The sequence below is a fragment of the Bubalus kerabau genome, chromosome 2 (assembly GCF_029407905.1).
Source record: "Bubalus kerabau isolate K-KA32 ecotype Philippines breed swamp buffalo chromosome 2, PCC_UOA_SB_1v2, whole genome shotgun sequence".
Lineage (NCBI taxonomy): Eukaryota > Metazoa > Chordata > Mammalia > Artiodactyla > Bovidae > Bubalus > Bubalus kerabau.
Window position 1 is genome coordinate 20,837,654 of NC_073625.1, and position 15,026 is coordinate 20,852,679.

The following is a 15,026-nucleotide window of genomic DNA, read 5'->3' on the forward strand; positions in this document are numbered from 1 at the left end:
TAATATGTTGAGAACTATAAAACATGAATAAAGGCAATCAAAGATGATTCAAAGAAATGGAAAGATATCTCATGCTCTTGGATTTGGAAGACTATTGTTAAAATGGTCATACTACCTGAAGCAATCTACAGACCTAATGTGATCCCTATCAAATTACCCATGACATTTTCACAGAACTAGAACAAATAATCCTAAAATTTATATGGAACCATAAAAGACCCAGAATGGCCAAAGCAATCCTGAGGGGAAAGAATAATGCAGCAGGCGTAATCCTCCCAGACTTCAGACAATAGTAAAAAGCTACAGTAATCAAAACAGTGTAATACTGGCACAAAAATAGACACATGAATGAATGGAACAGAGAGGCCAGAAATAAACCCACACACCTGTGGTCAATTAATCTTCAACAAAGGCGGCAAGAATACACAATGGGAAAAAGTTTTTAGCAAGGGGTGCTGGGAAAGTTGGACAGTCAATGGAAATCAATGAAGTGAGAACACATACACAAAAATAAACTCAAAATGCCTTAAAGATTTAAACATAAGACATGACATTATAAAACTCTTAACAGAGAACAAAGGTAAAACATTCTCTGACATAAATTATACCAATGTTTTCTTAGGTCAGTCTTCCAAGGCAATAGAAATAAAAGTTAAAATAAATGGAATCTAATCAAACTTATAAGCTTTTGCATAGCAAAGGAAACCATAAACAAAATGAAAAGGCAACCTATAGGACTGGGAGTAAATATTTGCAAACAACAGACTGACAAGGGCTTAATTTCCAAAATATACAAATGGCTCATACAACTCAACAATAACAAAAACCAAATAGCCTGATTGAAAATGGGCAGAACTAAATAGACATTCCTCCCAAGAAGACATACAGATGGCCAACAGGCACATGAAAAGATGCTCAACAGTGCTAATTATTAGAGACATGCAAAGCAAAACTACAATGATGACACCCTGTGATAAACTCTTCTCTCTTGACTGGGCTCCCAGGGAGGTGCTCCTGATCCTGTAAACCCCCAGGAACTTGTTCACAGTCTTGCTCATCTATCAGTGTGTATCTGCCAAGACCCTCTTGTTCCTACTCCCATCAGCATGGTGGCAAGCATTTTCTTTATTGATTGTTCTGAGAGGCAAAGTGGCTGCTTGAACAGAGCCAGAGGCCAGATCCACCTGACACCCTAAGAGTGCAGGGGCAGTAACTGGATGAAGGATGCAGAGTCTGCTTGAGTCATCCCGCTCCTCTGACACATACAAGCTCATCCTTCTTAGCCTCTTGCCCTTCCTGGGGCCTTATGAGGCCTGACTACGGCCCAACCAGGCCTAGATGCTTTAGCTCTGCTACTGCTAAGTCACTTCAGTCGTGTCCGACTCTGTGCAACCCCATAGACAGCAGCCCACCAGGCTCCCCCGTCCCTGGGATTCTCCAGGCAAGAACACTGGAGTGGGTTGCCATTTCCTTCTCCAATGCATGAAAGTGAAAAGTGAAAGTGAAGTTGCTCAGTCGTGTCCGACCCTCAGCGACCCCATGGACTACAGCCTTCCAGGCTCCTCCGTCCATGGGATTTTCCAGGCAAGAGCACTGGAGCGGGGTGCCATTGCCTTCTCCTGCTTTAGCTCAGAGCCTTCTAAGTCCTAGAGGCTGACATGTCACCCAGGGTCCAAGATCAGTTCCAAGAAAGTCAGGCCTGTTTCCCAAGAAGAAGGGGCCACCTTCCCAGCCCTGTATGGGAGCCCCATAGCCCCAATGCCATCTTGTTTGATACACAGATACTATAGGCTTTTTGTTATCTTTCTTATTGTTACAGTGTTTTTTAACACAATGAACACACTATGTTTTTTATTACTCATTTGATTCCTCAAGTTTATTTCAGCAATCACTTGGACAGTCAGTTTGTGTGAAAGCTCCCCTTTTCAGATATATTTTCCATTTGGCTATACACAACATATACCTTGGCAAGAAATACAATTTCAAAATCATTCACGTAGCATGAGTAATAAATTTGAAATGTATTTTTAAAGTGTTAAAAAGGATAGTTTGAATTTCAAAAAAAGAAGTACAAAAAGGTACCACTTCACACCAGTCAGGATGGCCATCATTAAAAAGTCCACTAATAGGGCTTCCCTGGTGGTCCAATGGTTGAGAATCTGCCCGCCAATGCAAGGGTCATGGGCTTGATTCCTGCTCTGGGAAGATTCCACATGCCATGGAGCAACTGTATGGCCGTGTGCCACAACTACTGAGCCTGTGCTCTAGAGCCCGGGAGCCGCAACTACTGAGCCCACGCGCCCTAGAGCCCGAGGTCTGCAACAAGAGAAGTCACTGCAGTGAGAAGCCTGCACACCACAAATGGAGAGTGGCCCCCAATCTCCACAAATAGAGAAAGCCCACAAGCAGCAACGAAGACCCAGCACCACCGAAAATAAAAAAAATAAATCTTCAAAAAAAAGTCTACAAATAACAAATGCTGGAGAGGGTGTGGAGAAAAGGTTACCCTCCTACACTGTTGGTGGGAATGTAAGTTGATGCAGCCATTTATGGCAAACAGTATGGAAGTGCCTCAAAAACCTAGAGTTGTCATATGATTCAACAATCCTGGGCATACACCTAGATACGACTACAATTCAAAAAGATACATGTACTCCTATGTTCATAGTAGCACTATTCACAATAGCCAAGACATGGAAACAGCCTAAATGTTCAACAGATGAATGGATAAAGGAAATGAGGTACATATATATGATGGAATATGATTCAGCCATAAAAAAGAACAAAATAATGACATTTGCACAACCCAGCAGGACCCTATGGGGCCTTCCCAGATCAACTACCCCCACTCTCATGTCCTCAGCCTGCTTTTTGTCTGCAAAAAAAACTTCAAAGAATAAATTTAATCAAAGTGAAAAAATTCCGAAAGAAAGGAAAACAATGAAGCAAGACAAAATAATAATAGTTTAATCATTAAACAAAATCAAGGACCTTTAGTTTCTCAAGGGCTACAGAGACTATTCTGAGCCATGTCCTTTGAGTTGTTTTGCAGATACTAAAAGGGCCACCAGGTGGAAAAGATAACTATTCATGTGTTTCCCATAAGCAAGCAGATGCCAGATCGGGTGCACCCAAGTTAGTGATGTTGACTCCTGATTACCTTACCATCAGCCAATTAGAAGAACGTCCAGGAGCTGATAACACACCCCACAACCCGCCTCCCTCACTCTTGTCTTTAAAACCCTTTCCCTGAAAGCCTTTGGGAGTTTGGGTCTTTTAAGCACTAGCTGCCCTGGACGGCTTGCTTGGCCCTGTAATAAAGGCTCTAAGGGCCTTTACCACCACCAGGTGTTTGAAATTAGTAGATTGCCTTTACTGCCCTGGGGCAAGCAGACCCGAGTTTGGTTCAGTAAAATTTGCAGCAACATGCATGGAACTAGAGATGATCACACTAAATGAAATAAGAAAGAAAAAGAAAAAGGCAAATACCATATGATATCACTTACATGTGGAATATAAAATATCACACAAATGATATCTGGGAAACAAACAGGCTCACATGGAGAACAGACTTATGGTTGCTAAGAGGGAGGGCGGGGGGGCACGATGGAGTGGGAGTTTGGAGTTAGCAGATGCAAACTATTATATATAAAATGCACAAACAACAAGGTCCTACTGTGTAGCGCAGATAACTATATTCCGTATCCTCTGATAAACCGTAATGGAAAAGAATATAAAAACGTATATATAACTGAACCACTTTTCTGTACTGCAGAAATCAACAGAATGTTGTAAATCAATTATACTTAATTTTAAAAAAAACAAACTTTGAAAATCCTTAAGTATGGTCGACCACCCCTACCTTAAGTGTGACAAGGACCTTGAATCATCTGAGTGTCTGCTGTCCTGCTGCAGGAGGGGCGCGAGGGTGCCAGGCACTCACGGTCGCCGGTCATCTCCGGGGGAGACGCATGCGAGGCGCCCCGGCTCAGTCTGCAGCCCCACTGCGTCCCCGCTGCTCTTCTCGAGGATCTGGAGGCGCCAACTCCCCGCACACCCCGCCCACAGCCGCCGGCGTTCCCCTTGAGGGGCGGGAGCGCGAGTTAAAGCCTCCTGGGCGCCCGGGGCGCTCCGCCCGCCCGCGGCATCGACGCGCAGCGCGCCGCGCGCCGGGGTCCCTGCGCTGTCCCCTCGCGGCCATGGGACGCCAGACGCTCCTTCTGCTTTTGCTTCCCGTGCTGGGCGGCCTCGGGGGCTCCACGACCGGTGAGTGGGGCCCCCGGGGAGGGACGCTGAGGGGTGGAGGCAGAGGAGAGCTTGGGGCGCCTTCACTAAGAGTGCGCCGCGTCTCCCCGGTCCTGCGGTGACCTTTTATCCGGGAGGGCGAGGCTGGACCATCTGGAGGGGCCCCTCTTTCTCAGTCCTTAACTCTAACAAGCCCGCTGGGTAGGTTGGCTCAGCGGACCAATTGATTGTCTTGATCTCTCTGGCCCTCAAGCCTCAGGGTAAGGAAGCTGTCTCCGCACCTGAGTGCTTGGCACACCCTCCCTCCTAGGTTCTTTCTTCCCCGAGCGTCCCGGGGACTGGGATTGGCTTTCTAGTCCGGGTCTCTGATGCGCCCGCCGCCAAGGTTTAACCAGGCAGCAAATTTAGCCTCTTGGAGGCCCGAAACCTTGGGAGGAGATGCTTCTCTCTACCAACAGCCGCGGGGGCGACGGAGCCTGGTCCTGAGGTGCCGTTAGCAAGCAACTTGGAGCGGCACTTGTTAATACCACTTAGATGCAGGCGGACCGCAAGGCAGAGGAGAGCTGAGTCGGGTCCCAGGGTGACCGAGACACCCTCAGCTCCCGTAGGGTCGGTGGCTGGTGACTTAGCCGGTGCAGGAGCTGCCCAGCGTTTGTCAGACCACCTGGCCTGCGGGAGTGCATCTCTCCTGACAGGTGTTCCTGATTGGCCCTCAAGGATGGAAGTAGGCTTTAAATCAATTGTTCAAGTACGCAGGCACTTTCTTGGTCAAGATACTGTGAACTGGTTTGCAGGAGATGGCCCTCCATCTCTGAGTTGTTTGTCTTCCAGGAGCGATTCTAACGCTCGGAGTTTTCCCCTAACTTGGTGGAGGGTCTCTGTTGTGGCAGGAAGCCCTTCCACGTGTGTGTCTGCCCCACTCATGAAATGGGATTTAAAGTTACTTGCCTTTTTCACTAAGCAGTGTTTCCCGAAGCCTTCTGGTGTGAAGACATCTTTATGACGTCTGTTGTAGAAAAGTGTGTGATCTGCTTTGTATATTGTACACAATATACTTTGTATATTGACAGACTATGAGAAAGCTGCTGCTGCTAAGTCGCTTCAGTCATGTCCGACTCTGTGCGACCCCATAGATGGCAGCCCATCAGGCTCCCCCGTCCCTGGGATTCTCCAGGCAAGAACACTGGAGTGGGTTGCCGTTTCCTTCTCCAATGCATGAAAGTGAAAAGTGAAAGTGAAGTCGCGCAGTCGTGCCCGACTCCCAGCGACCCCATGGACTGCAGCCTACCAGGCTCCTCCGTCCATGGGATTTTCCAGGCAAGAGTACTGGAGTGGGGTGCCATTGCCTTCTCATGAGAAAGCTACTGTAATTTTAATATGTAATTAGATTAGTAAAGTTTAAATTTATTCACAGCAAGCATATACCTAAATTTGAAAAGTCATGTTTGAGACTCATCTACAGATGGTGTGCAGAATCCATGTGCACACTGGGTCTCCAGACTGAGAATCCCCAGGGCAGAATAGTGTTCTAGGTGGGACTCGCCTAGCAATGCAAGTCTCTGAGGGTTGACTGCAACCCTAACTGAGATCCTTCTGGAAGGATCTGCTAGAAGAGGTGGCAAAAGAGCCCAGGAGCATTTATTTGCTGGGTTTATGCCAAGTGATTTTGTGCTCATTTAATCCTTGAATTTTCCTCTTAGTACTACGTATTCACTATCTTCACTTTATAGACAAGAAAAACTGAGGCAGTAAATCTCCCAGGATGATATTGTTAGTATTTTAACCAAACTCCAACTGAGTAGCCTGACGACTGAGCCTGGGATACACCTTAGGGGTTGCTGACCTTACCTGCTCTCAGATGGATGGTTTTGGTCCAGTTAAATGGCATCGCCTGGATAGTGTGTGAGTAGCTGGCAAACTTGTGAGCTATTCAGTAATAACCAGTTCATTCTGAGTCTTTCAGTTATAATGCAATATATAAGCCAGCAGTTTAAAATCAAACACTGAGTAACTATGCTAAAAGAATTATCTTAGATGGATATAAGTAAGGCTAAGGTCTGGTCTTTACCAAAGAAGGTGAAGTCTATGCAGTGGGCTTCCATTGTCAACTCCCATCACATGGCTTTGCACACAACTTTCCATCCACGTGCACACATGGTCCCTGGGGTAGGACTGCTGGGTCTTCACTGTGTCTTGCAGAAACTTCTACTGAATGGACCATGTAGTTTATATTTTCTTGGAACCAAGGATTGACTTTTTCTCTTTGAAAGTTAGGACAAACAAGTAAACTAAATACAGTCAGGCCTTTCCAGTGTTTTCCTCTGAGCACCAAATCCATAACAGACATATTTGACCACTAATCATGCATAGTTGATAAACTCAAGTTCATGATGTGAATAAAACTGATACTATAAATCAATGCCCTGCAAATAACCGAAAACTCAAGTGTATGTAACCAGGCTGCTAGAAGCTTATAAAGATGCCATGTAGGACCCCAAACCCTGACTTCACTTAAAGTTATATCTGCTGCTGCTGCTAAGTCACTTCAGTCGTGTCCGACTCTGTGCGACCCCATAGATGGCAGCCCGCCAGGCTCCCCCATCCCTGGGATTCTCCAGGCAAGAACACTGGAGTGGGTTTCCGTTTTCTTCTCCAATGCATGAAAGTGAAAAATGAAAGTGAACTCGCTCAGTCGTGTCCGACTCTTAGTGACCCCATGGACTGCAGCCTACCAGGCTCCTCCGTCCATGGGATTTTCCAGGCAAGAGTACAAAAGTAAAGTATGGTCAAGTGTTTTGAGCCCAAACCTCTAAATTTGCAACTCTTCATACCATGAGTTTTTAAGACCAAATCAGACCTGGAGGAAGTAGTCATATCTTGTCAAAGCACAAGTACAAATCTGAGCCATTCTAACAGGACAACGAGGAGGTGAATGACAGCCCTCCAGCAGCAACCCCACAGCATCAGAAAGAACGGTCCCCAAGGATCATCACTGGTGAAATTGCATGGGTTTTTAGGGTACTGAACTCGCTAGCGTTCTCCTCAGTAGTAGTCAGGAAGGCCTTCCAAAGAGAACACTGACTTCAGCTTATCATGAAAAGGTCTCCTGGACCCAAGGAAGCCAGGAACACTGATGGCTTTGCTTCTTGGTCATCCAATGCAGATGAAATACAGTGTCATGCGACGAGGCAAGCTGCATGTGGTGGGAGGTGCATTCCTGTGGCCTGGCTCTGCAATGGAGAGCAGGAGTGCCCGGATGGGGCTGACGAGCAGTGCGGTAAGCCGTCTCCCAGCTGTGCTGTGTTATGTATCATGCACTCACCCACACCTGGTCCATAGTGCTACATGCCTCGTTGACAGTTCTCTTGGTTTTTCACCCTCTTAGGAAGTGTTCTAAAATATTGGGAGCTCTGGGTTGTTGCAGGCTTTTGGTGGGGAAGGCCAGGGATGTGTCTTAAAGTATTGGCAACCCTGCTGTGCAAACATGTGGAGGGAGACTTGGGATGGAAAAATCCAGCAAGAGTCTGGCTCCTCATCTTAAATTCAGACCTAAACATCTGAGACAGTGTTACTCAAACTGGAATACTATAGGGATTCATTGATAGAAAACCCCTGCATTGTGTACACAATTGTGTGTTGTGTATAAAAGTTGAAGTAGTTTATTGTATATAAAAGTGTGTTTATTGTATATAAAATTGTGTGTACACAATTGTGTACACAATTTATATACAGTAAACTACTTCAACTTTTATATGCTTAGAGCTTTTATGTGACTGAAAAAGAGCTTGTAAGTTGGGGACAAAAACTATAAAATCAACAGAAGTCAGTCAGCCGTTTGGTAAATGTCTTCGTGAAATAAATTTCGAGTCCATCTCTGCTGAGAGAACTTAAAACCCCAGAAAGGAGGCTGGAGGACTTGTGTGAGGAAAGCCTCTCACTTGGCGCCTGGCACCTGGGGGTGCAGTGAATATGAGGGCAGATGTTCCTCATTAAAAGAGGAAAAGCCCCACAGCACTGGGTGAGTGCCCCCCTCATGCACATCCCTGGGCTGGTCACTTACTGTAATTTAACATGAAATCTTGGATATCAAAATGTGTACTATTAAAGGTTAGGGTAAAACTTCAGACTTGCAGAAATGCCTTGTGCTCAAGCCCCCCAGACACTTCAGCCCAGCTCCTCAAGTTGACTTGCTTCAGCCTGTAGTCAGACTTTGGTGGAAATACTTGAAGGTCTAAGTAAGCCCCCAACCCCAGTTCCCAGGTTGCCTGAGGTCTTAATGGAGTCTCAAACGTCAAAAGAAATCACAGTAGTAAACCTATAAAACTGAACTAATTTAGGGGCCACTAACCACATGTGAGGATTTAAATTTCTTTAAATGAATACAAATAAAGTTCAATTTCTGGATCATACTAGCCACATTTCAAGAGCTCAATGGCCGCGTGTGACTGATGACTGCCATTTGGGACAGCAGAGATGTAAAATGCTTCCATTGTCACAGAAGGTTTTAGTGGACAATGGTGTTCTAGAAGAAAAATGGGAAAGAGATGTTAGATTTTTTATTTTTTTAACTTTTTATTTTGTACTGGGGTATAGGCGATTCACAATGTTGTGATGGCTTCAAGTGAACAGCAAAGAGACTCAACCATATATGTATATCTATATCTAGACATATGAGGCGATGTCTACCGATCCGCTGACTGATTGCCCGCAAGGTAGGGCTACTGAGTGATGTCGTCAAAAGTACATAAAAGGATGGGCCGGTTTAGGGTTCACTTCAGGGACAAATCAGGAATGAATTATTCCTTTGCTAATGAAAATACCTGATAAGAAATCCAAATTTAAAAGCTGATAGTGCCCTGACAAGCACCTCTTCCTTTGTTCCTCACCTTGGACACCGCCGCTGACCCACAGAGGAGGTGTGTCGGGGGCACCCACAGGCCTGGCAGTGTGATGACGGAAGATGTATTTCCTCCCACTGGCTTTGTGACGGTGTTGGCGACTGCTTAGATGGCTCTGATGAGGTTAACTGCGGTATGTACAGCTTATCTTTTTATCTTCGGTCACATTCTGTTTATTAGCTGCATTGATTAGCATCAACTGTCTTAAGTGAAGCCCATCACAAAGTAGTCTTCTGCCTATATGCTAAACCCAGACTTTACATTGTCTCCCATATTGCAGATGACTGTTTTCACTCACTTATCCATTTTTCAAAACTACCTAAACTTAAGATTACTAGCTTGGGACTTCCTGGCAGTCCAGTGGTTCAGACTTCACCTTCCAATGCAAAGGGTGTGGGTTCAATCCCGGTTGGGAAGCTAAGATCCCACATGCCTTGCAGCCAAAAAACCAAAACATAAAACAGAAAGAATATTGTAAAAATTCAATAAAGACTTTAAAAATGGATCACATCCGAAAAAAAAAGTCTTAAAAAAAAGATGATTAGCTTTATTGACTTATTTATTGACTTATTTTTATTGACCTATTTTGGGGTGAAATGTCAGATCACAAAATTATGGCCACATCTCTGACAGCTTCCATCCCCTCCCATTCTTGGTTTTCTTAAATTCATGAGCAAATAGTAAATCCCTAAATAATAAGGTCATGACGGGGGTGTTCTACCTTACCCGCTAACTCCTGCCTTTTAGAGAGAAGGACGGCATGTCCACATCCGAAAACCCAGTGTCCAGGAGATCCGCGGTGCCGAGATGCCTGGGACCCCTGCGATGTCAGTGAGGACTGTGGAGGGCGGTTCGGGGGTGCGCTCTGCCCCCAGCACCGCTGTCTGAGTGGGCAGTGGCAGTGCAGGAACGGGCTGTGTATCCCGGACAGCTGGCGGTGTGATGGCGTGGACCATTGCGGGGACTCCTCAGACGAGCAGGGCTGTGGTGAGTCTCGGCCCGCCCCACCTTTCGTTAAAGGAAAAGTTGGACCACGTGGGCTCCTTTCTGCAAGCGGTGCTTTAATCCCTATGACTGAGACTCCCATCTTATATCTAAACATGGGGTGTTTCCTAGCAATAACCAAGATTTCCTTATCCATGGAAACACAAAGCAGTGCTTAAATAGCAACTGCAGTGGACACAGGCAGCACGGCCTAGACTGTTTTCGCTTTTCAAGTCTGGCCAACTCGCAGAACACCTGAGCGCCAGCATCCGGAGGCAGTCTCCTAACAGATGCCTATATCCTTGTGTGGTGAATATGGAAAGAGAACATTCGTCACTAAAAAATAGAAAGCCTCCCCCAAACATGGTGATTGCTATATTCCTTTTTTTTTTTTATCCTCAATACATAATGTAGCAGAACCTCCCATTTTTTTTAATGAACTTCAGTACCTTTCACTATTCTTCTCTAGAGTTAAATCTGTAATAGAAAATGTGTTCAGATTCTAACATTTTTTATAGTAATTTATAACCTGGTTTCTTAAGAGAGTATTTTTTTAGGGCTCATGTTATCTGACTTTAATATGACTTCAATTAGAACTATTTAATGCTGCTACTGCTGCTGATGCTAAGTCACTTCAGTTGCATCCAACTCTGTGCGACCCCATAGACGGCAGGCCACCAGGCTCCCCCATCCCTGGGATTCTCCAGGCAAGAACACTGGAGTGGGTTGCCATTTCCTTCTCCAATGCATGAAAGTGAAAGTGAAGTCGCTCAGTCCTGTCTGACTCTTCGCGATCCCATGGACTGCAGCCTACCAGGCTCCTCCATCCATGGGAGTTTCCAGGCAAGAATACTGGAGTGGCCTAGCTCAGTTCAATTTTAATACAATTTCAATCCAGTGCCCTGATGTCTTAACATTGTTGCTATTGAATCTTAAGTCCCAGTTCCTGAAAACTCTGCTTAAAAAGATAACTTCCTTTCCAGCCTAGACTTGCCCTGGGTTATAGAAATAGTGCTACCTCCCTTCCCGGCTGTAAGACTTGTCTATTTTTACTACCACCCCAAATATTAATGAAAAGAATGCTTAACTTCCTACACAGCTTCCTGTCCAGAAGGCATGGTTGGATGTGATGAGGGGAAATGCATTCTAGAATCCCTGATGTGTGATGGGGAAGTGGACTGCACAGATGGTACTGATGAACCCATCACATGTGGTAAGAAATCAATTGCTCTGCTTAACATGGGGGAGAGGAGAGTAAGATGAAACAAGCCAGTACCTTAGTTATCATGGGGGTCTACTCTCTGAGACAACTCCTGGGCTCAAACTCCTTTAGAAGCAGTTATCCTTCAGTGATGGATCCCTTACAAGTTCCAGCCCTTGGCTTTGGTCTCCTTAATTCGAGGAAATGTTACCTGACCTGTAAAAACTGAGGGCCATTCTATGTTGTAGCTTTATGGAACTAGATTAGCTAAATAGCCCCCAAATTACAGGGCTCCTAAAATTCTGGAATAAAGAACATAAACTTTGCCACAAAGAAGCAAATCATTTAGCCAAAGAACTGAGGAAAGATGAACCTATTTGCAGGGCACCAATGGAGACACAGACAATAGAGAACAGACTTATGGACACAGTTGAGGGTAGAAGGGAGGAGAGGGAGGGATGTATGGAGAGAGTAACATGGGATCTATGGAGAGTAACATTCCCATATATAAAATAGATAGCCAGTGGGAATTTGCTGTATGACTCGGGAAACTCAAACTGGGGCTCTATCAGTTTGGGAGGGGTGGGATGGGGAAGGAGGTGGGAGGGAGGTTCAAGAGGGACATAGGTATACCTATGGCTGATTCAAGTTGATTGGCAGAAATCAACACAATACTGTAAAGCAATTATCTTTCAAATTAAAAATGATTTAAAAAAAAAGAACTGAGAAAGACTTTCTTGATGAGAAGGAACCTTCTGAACAGGCAGCTCGCAGCTCTGACTTTTAAATCCTGGTGGTTCCAGTTAGGGCAGAGGAAGAGGGGCATCTGTCCCCAGTCATCTGTCCCCTCTCATTTCCCCCCATATCAATCTTAGACATTATGGTGCAAGCTCCTTTAGTACTGTTAAAGACCGTGAAAGAAGCTTTGCACTTAAGAGATACTAAAAGCATAAACAGTAGGACCCAAAATACAGGCTTCTCTTCCTGTATAGATAATTCATTGGGATTAATAAATTATTATATCACTTCCTGAACTAATGGTCCCAGCTGTCTATAGATTCTAGAGAAAATAGGAGAGGTGGCTGGGCCCTCCATGGGTGAACCGTACACCAACACTTGGAATGGTCCAGATGCTCCACCTTTCCCCAGCTCTGTGATTCCTAACTTTCCCTCTTCTCTGGTCTCCCCACAATGCCTCCACTTTCCTAGGGAAGAGGGCGGGGTCAAAGGTTATCTTGAGCCAGTCATCCACTCCTCACACAAGTATGGAAGGTTGTGACACAGCATGGTTTATAAAGCGTTTGATCCTGACCATGTTCATCTGTACTGACCACTGTCCTGTCTGTCTCTACCAGGGAAAAACTGCTCTCTGGCCAATGGGGGCTGTGAGGGGCAGTGCAGGGACTCACCCTGGGGTGTCCGGTGTTCATGTGCAGCCGGATGGCAGTTACAGCCCGATGGTCAGAGCTGTGGAGGTCAGAATTCTTTTGGCTCATCTTTACAAGTTCTCATTGGACTAACATAACATTTACCATTTTCATCATTTTTAATGGGCATTTTGATGTACATTCACAGTGTTGTGAAACCATCACACTACTTCCAGAACTTTTTCATCATCCCAGACAAAAACTCTGTACCCATTAAGCAATAACTGTCCCCCTTCCCTGGTAAACTTCATTGATTTTCTACCTACGAATTTATCTGTTCTAGTACTATGTATTGGGCTTCCCTGGTGGCTCAGATGATAAAGCGTCTGCCTGCAATGTGGGAGACCTGGGTTCGATCCCTGGGTCGGGAAGATCCCCTGGAGAAGGAAATGGCAACCCACTCCAGTACTCTTGCCTAGAAAATCGCATGACAGAGGAGCCTGGTGGGCTACAGTCCATGGGGTTGCAAAGAGTCGGATACAACTGAGCAACTTCACTTTCACTTTCTTTCAGTACTATGTATATGTGGAATCATACAGTGTTTGTCATTTTGTTTCTGGCTAACTTCACTTAGCTTGTCTTTAAGGTGCATTCATGTTGAAGAGATATCAGAATTTCCCTCCTCTTTTAAGGCCAAATAATATTCCATTGTATGCATACAGTTTGTTCTTTGTATATGCAGGCTCTACATCTGCAGATTCAACCAACTGCAGATTGAAGATACTGGGATGGGGGTGGTGTGGGGTATGGGATTCTAGAAAGTTCCAAAAAGCAAAACTTGAATTTGCTGTATTTACATTGTATTAGGGATTATGAGTACTCTAGAGATGACTTAAAGTATACGAGAGCATGTGCATAGGTTATATGCCAATGCCAAACTATTTTATATAAGAGACGTAAGCATCCACAGATGTTGGTATTCTCTGGGGGTCCTGGAACCAATCCCCTGTGGATACCAAGAGATGACCGTATGTCACATTTTGTTTATCCATGCATATATTGATGCACACTTGGGTCATTTCCACCCTTTGGCTATTGTGGACAATGCTGCTATAAACACTGGTGTGCAAGCATTCATTGAGTCCCTGCTTTCAATACTCTTGGGTATATAACACTAGGGGAACTGCTATGTCACATGAAAAATTCTATGTTTAACTTTTGAGAAACCATCAAACTTTTCCATAGAGGCTGCACCATTTGACATTCCCACTAGCAATGCACATGGGTTCTGATTTCTGCACATCCTTGCAGCTCATTCTAAATTGGGCTCTGGCTGGCTTGAGATGGTCACGTCCCCAGAAATGCTGCTAGAATAACAGGGATGCACATCTAGGGTCCGTGTATTGATGGTTCTGCTGCAATGCACTCAGATACATAGGAATCCTATGGACATGGGGATTTTCTATCCTAGGACCCACACAGTCATCTCCACTTAATGCATGCTCCATGAGCATCTGAAAGGTGGCCCCAAAGAACAAAAATACTTGAGATCATTCCTCAGTCTTCGCTAATTTCCAACTCTCTGTCATCAGATGTGGATGAGTGCTCGATGGCATACAGCCCCTGCGGCCAGCTATGTCATAACACACGCGGCTCTTACTCCTGTGGGTGTATTCAAGGTTACCAGCTCCACAATGGCACTGACTGTCGAGTTTCAGGTGAGTTTCAGTACCATAAACAACGTGGAGGCCCTGCTCTATCCTTAGCAGCATTTAGGTAAGAGTGATATAGACGATTCACTTCAGGGTCTGGTATTAGAGATGACTCCTCTCTTTCCATAAAGAAACTGCTATTATAATGTTAGTTGATCAGTTTTGAGTATCAGTTGCTGTTATGTGTCTTTAAAATGATTGGGCTTTCCAGGTGGCACTAGTGGTAAAGAGAAGGAAACACAAGAGACATGGGACATGGGTTCCATCTCTGGGTTGGAAAAAAACCCCTGGAGGAGGGCATGGCAACCCACTCCAGTATTCTTGCCTGGAGAATCCCATGGACAGAGGAGCCTGATGGGCTACATTCCCCCGAGTCACAAAGAGTCAAACATGACTGAAGTGACTTAGCACACATGCTTGTCTTTACAATGGTTTAGTTTTTCTGTAGGATCTACAGCTAGGTGCTCCAGAGACCAACTGATGATCTTAGTTTGTCCTGTGCCCCTTCCACGATGGGACACTTAATTATATTTGGCTATTGTCTATAAGGCCTGGAGAGGACCTCTGTCTTGGGGTAAGGGGCTGAATATGAAATCAGGCAGAAAAGTTCCAAAGATTC

General features: G+C 45.1%; 1 protein-coding gene and 1 long non-coding RNA gene across 4 annotated transcripts in view; one reads left to right on the forward strand and one right to left on the reverse strand.

The window, feature by feature from the left end:
- LOC129643099 (uncharacterized) overlaps positions 1-4,000 on the reverse strand; it is a 91,378-nt gene extending 87,378 nt beyond the window's left edge. Inside the window, exon 1 of the long non-coding RNA XR_008710079.1 lies at positions 3,863-4,000. This is a non-coding gene — a long non-coding RNA (uncharacterized LOC129643099). The remainder of the gene's footprint in view (positions 1-3,862) is intronic.
- The window catches only part of LOC129643096 (prolow-density lipoprotein receptor-related protein 1-like), a 42,143-nt gene continuing 30,983 nt past the window's right edge, over positions 3,867-15,026 (forward strand). For 2 of the 3 annotated variants that reach the window (XM_055567210.1, XM_055567212.1), the window contains exons 1-7: positions 3,867-4,266; positions 7,409-7,522; positions 9,157-9,276; positions 9,891-10,130; positions 11,227-11,340; positions 12,684-12,803; positions 14,288-14,413. In XM_055567210.1, the coding sequence (XP_055423185.1) occupies positions 3,972-4,266; positions 7,409-7,522; positions 9,157-9,276; positions 9,891-10,130; positions 11,227-11,340; positions 12,684-12,803; positions 14,288-14,413 (1,129 nt within the window). In that variant the 5' untranslated portion in view covers positions 3,867-3,971. The remainder of the gene's footprint in view (positions 4,267-7,408; positions 7,523-9,156; positions 9,277-9,890; positions 10,131-11,226; positions 11,341-12,683; positions 12,804-14,287; positions 14,414-15,026) is intronic. The other variant, XM_055567211.1, reaches the window with a different exon arrangement.